Source organism: Anomaloglossus baeobatrachus, chromosome 1 (assembly GCF_048569485.1).
Source record: "Anomaloglossus baeobatrachus isolate aAnoBae1 chromosome 1, aAnoBae1.hap1, whole genome shotgun sequence".
NCBI lineage: Eukaryota > Metazoa > Chordata > Amphibia > Anura > Aromobatidae > Anomaloglossus > Anomaloglossus baeobatrachus.
The window spans coordinates 812,628,297-812,638,848 of record NC_134353.1 but is presented as its reverse complement, the minus strand read 5'-3'; the positions used below and the strand labels follow the sequence as shown (position 1 = coordinate 812,638,848).

At 41.8% G+C, this 10,552-nt stretch overlaps 1 protein-coding gene across 1 annotated transcript in view; it reads right to left on the bottom strand.

The window, feature by feature from the left end:
- Nucleotides 1-3,263: 3,263 nt before the first annotated feature.
- Nucleotides 3,264-10,552, bottom strand: part of SLCO4C1 (solute carrier organic anion transporter family member 4C1) — a 125,139-nt gene continuing 117,850 nt past the window's right edge. The window contains exons 11-13 of the mRNA XM_075325059.1: nucleotides 10,015-10,079; nucleotides 7,360-7,497; nucleotides 3,264-4,893 (exon numbers count right to left, since the gene is read on the bottom strand). Of these exons, the coding sequence (XP_075181174.1) occupies nucleotides 4,769-4,893; nucleotides 7,360-7,497; nucleotides 10,015-10,079 (328 nt within the window). The 3' untranslated portion in view covers nucleotides 3,264-4,768. The remainder of the gene's footprint in view (nucleotides 4,894-7,359; nucleotides 7,498-10,014; nucleotides 10,080-10,552) is intronic.

Below are 10,552 nucleotides of genomic sequence, written 5' to 3'. Positions count from 1 at the left end.
ATGTGGAAATCTTCCAGAAAAATGCTCAAGTCCCCCATTGACTTCCATTATGCTCGGGAACTGAACTCGCGCCCATCCAAGCATCCAACTGCTCTTAACGAATACCGGCATGGTAGTGTTCGCTTATCACTAGTCATTTCTATTCATTTTTGAGTACATCATTGGACTGCATTTACTTGTTATGGCCCAATTTAGAGTAAATGACTCATGTGATTAGGATATGCTATCACTTTATGGTAGGTAGCTAAACTCGTTGAAGAGCGCTATCAATTCTGAGGAGGATGGAGTCGCAGGTTTGTTTACAGCAGATGGGTGGGAGCGCTCCTGTGCAAGCGACAAAAGTGACATTGTTGTAATGGGGTGGCACGGGCCCAACAGTAACCTTAACTCTGGGGTCCTACTGTTCAACTACATGCAAATATTACATTACCCTTATTCATAAATGTATGTTTCAATATACAAATAAGCTAGGTAGTTTGTTGAATGAATGAATGAATGAATGAATGAATGATGAGATGCTGCTTTTACCTGTTTACAGTGAATCAAATGCCTTGGTGCAACTACTTCTCATGTTAGGGGGTAGGTGGCTTACTCCTGCAGAGGAGCCCACCCGGAAATCACCTGTTCCCCTGTGGGTCAGTCCGAGCTTGATTAAGAGGATGTGGCATTGGCATCAGCACGGCTACTAGTCCCAGGAGACACATAAACAGCAATCAAAAATTGATGGAATATTTATGCTGCATGCTCTCATGTACTGAGAAAATAACATCCATTTCTCTCGGTATTATGAAAAAGATATTTTTTACTTTTCTCTTAACTATTTTTAACTATTTCTAGACTTTTTTTTATTTCAAATTAGTTTATATCTGTTGCTGCTCTTTCCCAGGACCAGCCGAATATTATTGTATTAAGGTGGCTTTACACACTGCAACATCGCAAACGACATCGCTGTAACGTCACCGGTTTTGTGACGTAATAGCGACCTCCCCAGCATTTAGCTGCACATTGATAATCTATGCTGAATACCAGATGTGGTCTGGACATACTACAAAGCGAGAATTTGCACAACGGTTTGGACAATTTTCTACAGTGCTGATTTTGAATGTGAAGGATATGTATATAAATTAATTAAATAAAAAAAGATACAAAAGTAAAAATATGAATTGATGTGTAGTTTTTTCTATAATCCTGATGTGGAAAACTTATAGGAACAGTTGCATTACGACTATTGTATATGTATTATATATACAGGTGCATCTCAATAAATTAGATCATCAAAAAGTTAATTTATTTCAGTAATTCAATACAAAAAGGGAAACCCATATATTATATAGAGTCATTACACACAGAGGGATCTATATCAAGTGTTTATTTCTGTTAATGTTGATGATTATGGCTTACAGCCAATGAAAGCCCAGAAGTTATTATCTCAGAAAATTAGAATACTATATAAGACCAACTGAAAAAATTATTTTAAACTCATAAATGTTGGCGCCTACTGAAAAGTCTGCACAGTAAATGCCTCAATACTTGGTTGGGGCTCCCTTTGCATGAATTACTGCATCAATGCGGCGTGGCATGGAGGCGATCAGCCTGTGGCACTGCTGAGGTGTTATGGAAGCCCAGGTTGCTTTGATAGCACCTTCAGCTCATCTGCATTGTTGGGTCTGGTGTCTCACATCTTCCTCTTGACAATATCCCATAGATTCTCTATGGGGTTTAGGTCAGGTGAGTTTGCTGGCCATTCCAGCACAGTAATACTGTGGTTATTAAACCAGGTATTGGTACTTTTGGCAGTGTGGACAGGTGCCAAGTATTAATGTAAAATGAAATTTCCATCTCCAAAAAGCTTGTTGGCAGAGGGAAGCATGAAGTGCTCTAAAATTTCCTGGTAGACGGCTGCGCTAACTTTAGTCTTGATAAAACACAGTGGCCTACACCAGCAGATGACATGGCTCTCCAAACCATCACTGATTGTGGAAACTTCACACTATACCTCAAGCAGCTTGGATTGTGGCTTCTTTACTCTACCTCCAGACTCTGGGACCTTGATTTCCAAATGAAATGCAAAATTTACTTTCATCTGAAAACAACATCTTGGACCACTGAGCACCAGTCCAGTTCTTTTTCTCCTTGGCCCAGATAAGGCGCTTCTGGCATTGTCTATTGGTCATGAGTGGCTTGACACAAGGAATGCGGCAGTTGTAGCCCATGTCCTGGATACGTCTGTGTGTGATGGCTCTTGAAGCACTGACTCCAGCAGCAGTCCACTCCTTGTGAATCTCCCCCAATTTTTTTAATAGCCTTTTCATAACAATCCTATCAAGGCTGCGGTTATCCCGGTTACTTGTGCACCTTTATCTACCAGACTTTTACTTTTCACTCAACTTTCCATTAATATGCCTGGGTTCAGCACTCTGTGAATAGCCAGCTTCTTTAGCAATGACCTTTTGTGACTTACCCTCCACGTGGCGTGTGTCAATAACTGTCTTCAGGACATCTGTCAAGTCAGCAGTCTTCCCCATGATTGTGTAGCCTACTGAACCATACTAAGGAGCCATTTTAAATGCTTAAGAAGCCTTTGCAGATGTTTTGTGGTAATTATTCTAATTTTCTAAGATAATGGCTTTTGGGATTTCATTGGATGTAAGCCATAATCATCAACATTAACATAAATAAACACTTGAAATAGATCACTCTGTAATGACTCTATATAGTTATGTTTTTTCCCTTTTTGTAATGAATTAATGAAATAAATTAACTTGATGATATTATAATTTATTGAGATGCACTTGTATATATATTTTAAGCCACAATAACAATTTATTGGAAAGAGCACTGAAACCTGGGAGGCTAATTCAGGCTTAGGGGGGTTGGGGCGGTGACACATAACTGAGCATATAGGAAAACAATTTTTTTTTACGAGAACAACTCAATTAAATTCTTAAGGTCTGACAGATTCTTTTTAAGACATTTGTCCTCTAGAAAAGCTGCATGTTTAACATTTCTGGCAGCCTTCGAACAACATATTATAGTTTACAGATATAACGACTATTAAGAAACTTTGTAATTAGTTATAAGCGATTAGTAACTATTCGTGTTTGGATTATTCGTAACAAATCCCAAAGTACTATTCTGATATTCGTCATGAATAACTAACCTAATAGAAGTCAATAAGGAACCCGAGCATTTGTCTTGAAGATTTCCCAGAAAAATTCTTGGGTTCCCAATTTACTTGCATTAGGTTTGTTATTTGTGATGAATACAAGAATAGTACTTAGGGATTTGTTACGAATAATCCAAACACAAATAGTTAATTCGCTCTTCACTATTTGTAATTGCAACACAAAGTAGTGAAATGCTTCTCATCAGATACATTCTTGAGATTTAAAGGGATCATGTCATATCCAAAAAAAAACGCTATTTATCTGCAGATATAGGGTTAATCTGCAGGTAAATATCATTCAAATTCTGCCTGGCTGCCTTACTGGAGTAGCGGCTACCGGGACAAAATGAACTTACATCCTCCCTGTATCCCCTCGCTTCAAGTCATAAGAGTGGTGCAGAGAGGGGCTACAGTCACCACTCACAACACTGTGAGCATGAAAGTAAGCACTCACCGGCACTTTGATTGACTGCTTGCTCTGCAGAATACGTGAGTAGTGTGTGTATGCGCAGTGCAAGCTGTCAAAATGCTGGGGACTAATTGCAACAATTCTGACATTATAGTAGGAGCATCCTGCCCACCTCTATAACTCAAAGCAAGCAGCCACAAAGAAGATAAAAGTTCATTTTCTCCCAGCCAGGTGGAATTTTAACCCAATTATCTATGTATTAACCCTATATTATATAATTAAAGGGGTTATCCGACTGAAAAGAAAAGTTCCTCAGGGGCTTGGAGGTGCAAAAAATACATTTAGTGATATCTATCAACACCCATGTGCATCCAACACAACGTGCTTTGTGGACTCCACTGACACAGAGTTTACATCCCAATTCCACCAGTAGAAAAACAGGTGGGGCCTGTTATTGGCTGCAACATCAAGTGACCTGAAAAGCGTGTCATTGGAAGTTTGACTGATGACACACTGCTCACCTGACCACTGCAGCCAGTCACAGACTGCTGGTGGAATAATGACATCTTTCTTTGCCAACACAGACTATGACATGGCCTGCACTAGATCCAGGTGGGTGTCGGTAGGTGAGTATCACTTAGTTTGGTATTTTTGTACTGCACCAAGCTCCGCCAACCCCTATAGGTACAGTACAAAAACTGTTGTTAATGCTATTCTTCCCAAAATGCAAACATCAAAGCATTCTCTATACTGGGACATTTCAGCTCTGAAACCAAATACAGGCTGTAATTAGGATCAATTCAAGGCAAGTATTAAAATATATTCACAAGTTCAACTTTTTATGTAGATTAATTCCATATGAAAATAGTGTCCAGAGGTCAACATTCAGTTTAAGTTCAGCAAACTTCCCATCATACTGTCACCCATCAAGCTGAAAAGGTTAATATAACCTTCCAATAAATCTTCTAAAGAAGATATTAAAAAAACACAATAAATTCAGCTTTGTTCAGACCTCAATTCTTCACCTTATAGCAATTTCCCATGGGAACGTATTAGTTTCCACGGTTCTGGATTCCATTTATTTATTTGGCCTCGTTTTGATTATTTTGAGGAAGAACAATGTGAGAACTATAGAGATGGTATAATATTACACAAAATCATTGAGGTACATCAGTATGTCCATTACGGTCTTCTTAAAGTGCCTCTGAAGAGATGATCTTTCCATTATCCTGCGTAGGGTCAGGTTTGCTTGGTGGAGGTTTATATATAAAATACGCTACAATAAGGAAAATGATTGTGATGGCTTTGCTCACTGCACCTAACAGAAAAGAAGCAAAATATATCAGTTCTTCTGTATTAACTTTATGAAGGTCACACATAAGAAAAATGACTAGTACATCCTGTATATGATAATGAACGGTACCGGTATTTACTTTTAGAATATGATAGATTCTTCAGCGTTTTCTACATTCTGCTTTCAAGTAAATAAACCATGAAAAGAAGAAACTACCGAAAAGCCGATCGTAACTAGCCACACAGTAATGTCACAGCACTAGGCCGTCATACTAATATGTACCGACCTTAAAGCAGGCTTTACACGCTACGATTTCGCTACAGCGATCTCGTTGGGGTCACGGATTTTGTGACGCACATCCGGCCGCTGTAGCGATGTCGTAGCGTGTGACTCCTAGGAGCGATTTTGGATCGTTGAAAAAACGTCCAAAATCGCTCCTCGTTGACATGGGGGTCCGCTGCCAGTTATCGCTGCTGTCGCTGGGGCGAAGTTGATCCTCGTCCCTGCGGCAGCACACATCGCTACGTGTGACGCCGCAGGAACGAGGATCATCTCCTTACCTGACACACACCAGCAATGAGGAAGGAAGGAGGTGGGCGGGATGTTACGTCCCGCTCATCTCCGCCCCTCTGCTTACATTGGGCGGCCACTTAGTGACGTCACTGTGACGGCGAACGGACCGCCCCCTTAGAAAGGAGGCGGTTCGCCGGTCACAGCGACGTCGAAGGACAGGTAAGTATGTGTGACGGAGGTGCACGATTTTGTGCGCGACGGGCAGCGATATGCCCGTCACGCACAAACGATGGGGGCGGGTCTCATGCTAGCGATATCGGGACGGATATCGCAGCATGTAAAGCCACCCTTAAGGAAACTTATCAGATTCATGCTACCTAAACCACAGACTTGAGCAAAGTTCAACTGACTACACCATATTGAATAATTTGGTGCAAAACACAGCAATGAATGCCACAAGACAAAAAGAAAATTTACTTTAAAAATGTATCTCGGGTGACTAGTCCAAGACTCATTTCTGCCCCTAACTCTTTCATTGGCAAGTCTTTCTCTATGCACACACATAGGAAGAAGCCTGTCAGTCAACTGGAGCGGGGCAGAGAAAAGCTGATGTACCTGTGTCTGTTGTCACTGCCTCAGATGCCGGGTGTAAGGTCAGTGCGCATGATCAGAATTCACCGCACTTCCGGTCTAAACCCAGCAACTGAGGCGGTGACAATGGGCACAGGTTCTGCTGCCTGGCCTTCCTCCCCCTGTCGCGATCATAGACATTAATTTTGGTACGTGTGCAGTAGTATTTATAAGTATTGCAGAAAACTCTTCACTAAGATGGCATCGGAGTTGGCACCTGCGCATAGCGCTATCTCCAATGCCGTCTTTATGAACAATCTTACTTCCTGCATCGGATTGTTGTATACGCTATGCGAGGCCAGTGCATGTGGTCTCGCATCCTCTGCTCTTGTTGTGACCATAGTAGCACGCACGGTCACAAAAGAAGTGGACACTGCCCCCAAAATCAGCTCACTCACCGCAGACTGCATCCAGAAGAACACGAGCTGTACGCTTAAGAGGAGACTGTACAAAAAAGAACTCAGCATGTAGGAGGCAGGAAGAGTGTTCACAAAGATGGCGCTGTAGATAGCACTATGTGCAGGTGCCAATGCCATCTTAGTGAAGAGTTTTCTGCAATAATAACAAATGCTAATGCACATGCATCAGAATTAATATTTCTGACCACGACAGTGGGAGGAAGGCCAGGCAGCCAGACAGGGGTGGAAATAGATAGAAAGACCCGACGCACATATTCCCACCTCTGTTAGACCTGTCAATCAAATAGCAGTGCATTGCTAGAACTTTACTTACACATATTTCTGAAATAAAACATTCAATCTTTGAACAAAAGCTATGCTTGCATTCAGCATTCTAGAGCCAGGATAGCACTGGCTTTACTTTACATATGAAAATCCTGATGGTAGGTTCCCTTTAATGCTTTAGTAGGAGCCTGACAACCCAAAATACTTATTCAGATACTTAAAAATTTATATAGGGGACTTATCAATAAACAGTTTAGTGTGCTAGTTGCAAATAAATTCACTTTTAATCCATATGCAAAAAGAAAGTTTTGGGGGCCATTGTCGTGGCCAATTGCTCAGTGCTTTCTGATCTAGCACTGTCCCTGATTTTGATGACAGCATCGGCTTTCTCACAGCAAACGCTCCCTAATCACAAATCCCTGTTGCCGCGTGTGCGCACTGACACTGGAGGAGCGGCACAGTATCAGGGAGGGCAATCAGCTTCAGAAAGGAACTGGAGATCAGCGTATGCCCCCACCATCACTGAATATGTGTCCACCCTGACACTGTGGTCACGTGACTCCTTTCCACAAAATGCAACTAGAAATACTCTGTTATAGAAATTCATAATCTCCCACATTAATCTTGTTTTCTAACCCATTTCTGTAAAAACATTAATACTTACTGATGCCGATCAGTTTGTAAGATATGCTTGAATTGTTGTAGGTCCAGCAAGCTCCCTGCGTCCCACATTCATTCAAGTTCCATAAAATACAACTGCTGTCTATGACGGCTCCAAACACTATTGGTCCCGGGATGGAGCCTAGAACATAAGGACAGAACGACATAAGGAATAATACTGTCCACTAAGCTAAATATTTTGACATCAAACATGTCAAATTAATCTAAAATTGGCCAATAGCATAATCTGCTAAAGACAAATGAAAGTGTTCGTATTTTCACTTTGCCCTCAGTTTTATATCCTTGGTACTCATGTTTCGGATAATAAATACTATAATGCATTAGTTTGTATTACTATTCTTTGACTTATAAAGAGTACACGTCTCTCGACATACAACTGCAATCTTATCGGAGGAAGTCTACAGTTGGTTTTCTTGAGACTCTTGGGATCCAATACAAAATCTAAAATAGGATTCCCAACTATTTAGCAAAATTGATGCTGTGACAATAGGTGACTTTTGCCAGACAAATACTTTACCACCAAACATGACCTAAAGGGAATGTGCCATTAGAAAATTGTTTAAATTAGGCTTTTATGCTAAATGGATTTTTAAAACATTTTTAAAGATTTTTTTAATTTTTTTTATTTACCATATGACTTTTTATATTATTTTTTTCAGAAACCTTATAGTTTTCACACTGGTGGCTAAGCCTAATACTAGACTACAACATACTGTTCTGTAAAGATAATTTTTCTGCCGCCAAATTTACATAGGCAGCAATAGACTGACTCTGACTCAATGACTATCTTAGTAGAGCTTACTTGTCAAGGAAGGGGGAGGAGGTGATCTGTGACCATCACCTATTGTGTTATATACTGAATATAAAATTGGTGTAAATTAATTCGTAGGACTCAGTTCAGTTGCGGGGTGACTAATCTCTGGCTGCTGGATGAGCCACCTCCTATCCCCTGCCATTTTCAGCTCTTGTTTTGATTGGCTGGCCTGGTGTGACATCACATGTGCATCACATGACAATGATGATGTCACGCCAAGCTTGTTAATTAAAAGAAGAGCCATGAATGAGAGGAAGTATGAGTCTAGCAAGGGGCTTACAGGCCAATGTGAAGATAAAGATTTCAGACTTTTTAAATCTATATTGTGATATGAAAAATAAAAAAAAACTTTTTTAAAATAAGTGTAATATGAAAACCTGTTTAACACAATAGGTAATATTTGATGCTACGTTCCTTTTAAATAACGACCTTTTTAATGAGCAGAAACTATTGAAACAGATAGTTTGTGCCTGAAGACTTCAGTGATGTATCTGTGGCTTCCGTCGGCAGAGAGACATTGCACCCCAGCCAGAGGTGTGATGTCCCATCCTGGCTAAGGACAAGGGTAAACGCCGGTTCACAGGCAAATTCACACTATACCTATTGTTAGGCATATTTTGGGACCGGGGATAGTGGCAGCTACCCCCCATGCTGCATGCTGGGGGGGCCGTAAGACCCATCTCTTCTCCCATAGGGTGGGGCCTAGCAACAGGGAAAGTAAGAGGAGCCAACAGCAAGTAAGAGCAAATGCAGGAAGGTCAAGTTCAGTGAGTCGGTTAGAAGTTGGAGAGTGAGAAGTTGGAAGGAGAGAGAGGTTGATACCTCAGAAAAGTGACAGAGAGTGAAACTTCCTGATGGAGACCCTGGGGCGCAGCTAGGCCCAGGTGACACCACAGACTGAAAAGAAAGGATTCCAGGGCCAAGGAAAGGCTTTCAAGCTCGTGGCCTGTTCCACTAGAACATCGGGTGGAGGGATCAGGCTGCGTCCAGGGACAGTCCCTAGCAACCAAGGAAAGAAAGACATTTCCAACAGTAAACACCAAAGGCCCAGAGTGGTTGCAAGCGCCCAGGGCCACAACCCACCGTAGAACCCCTGGGAAGAGGGCAAGATTCCACCCAGGCAAGTCTTCTTGTCCAGACCCTATGGTGGAGGCCGAGACAAGTTTATCTACAAAGGTCAAGGCTTTGAAGCCAGTCTAGGAAGGAGATACAAACAAGGGTGCACCGGCATTTACTTTAAGAACTACCCGGGATCGGCGGAGGTCCCTGACAGGAGATCCCAGCACACCAGTGGGCCACCGGTGGTCTGGAGCAACTGACAGTGAGTAAAAGACCTTGAAACTGCACCCCCTTGTGTTGCCCCCTTATTTCGCCCTGCACTGCACCATCCACAAAACACCATAGACTTTAATAAGCACCAACGGCTGCCCCGGGGTACCGCTCCACCTGTGGGGAGCAGAACCATCCCAGCTGCTAATCCATCAGCCCCAAAGGTCTCATCCAGCAGCGGCGGCTTCTTAGTCGCAATCCACAGGTGGCGACATGAATATTTCCACAAATTTTAATTAAAGTTACCACCCTAACAACTGCCATATTAGTTGACCCCACCAGGGTCACGGAGTCGGGCCCCGCCACCACTGACTACCCCCGGACTAGTCCGGCCTGACACCGGGTGTCCCAAAGCCCTGGGGTGAGCGAGTCATATCAGATATTACCTACCTGGGTAAAAATATAATTGCCTTACAATTGTTCTGTATTTTACATAGATAACATAGGCAGTAATGGCAGTATTTCCCAAATTATGTTAACATCTATTATATTTACCTATTAGCCGAATAAATGACCACTGAACCCCAAGGGCAAATGACCTTTGCTTGTCAGGTACACACCTAAAAGAAGACAATTTATATTGTCACAAAATTTTGCACAAATTAACATGTTTAATAAAATGTTTATAAATGTGCACAAAAATAACAATTCCAACATGTTTTCTACATTTTTTACCTCTATAAAGAACAATGGAGTCCCATCTGTCAAAACTAAAATTCTAATAAGTCACCTATTCAATCTATTACTCCATGTGATAAGGAACACTGTGATTGGCATTGTAATTAGGATATTTTTCCAGGCTGTTATAGGGGCACTGTCGGTGACATGCTAATGGAAACACTACAGCTTGGTGTGTATATGGGACACTATGGCTGCCGCTGTCATGGTGTAATGATCGTACCATGGCCCTCAATAATGAGGCACTGTGACTGACATGCTAATGGAGCTACTACAACTACCTATGTATATGGGACACTATGGCTGCCGCTGTCATGGTGTAATGGTCATACTAATGCTATCTCTATAATGAGCC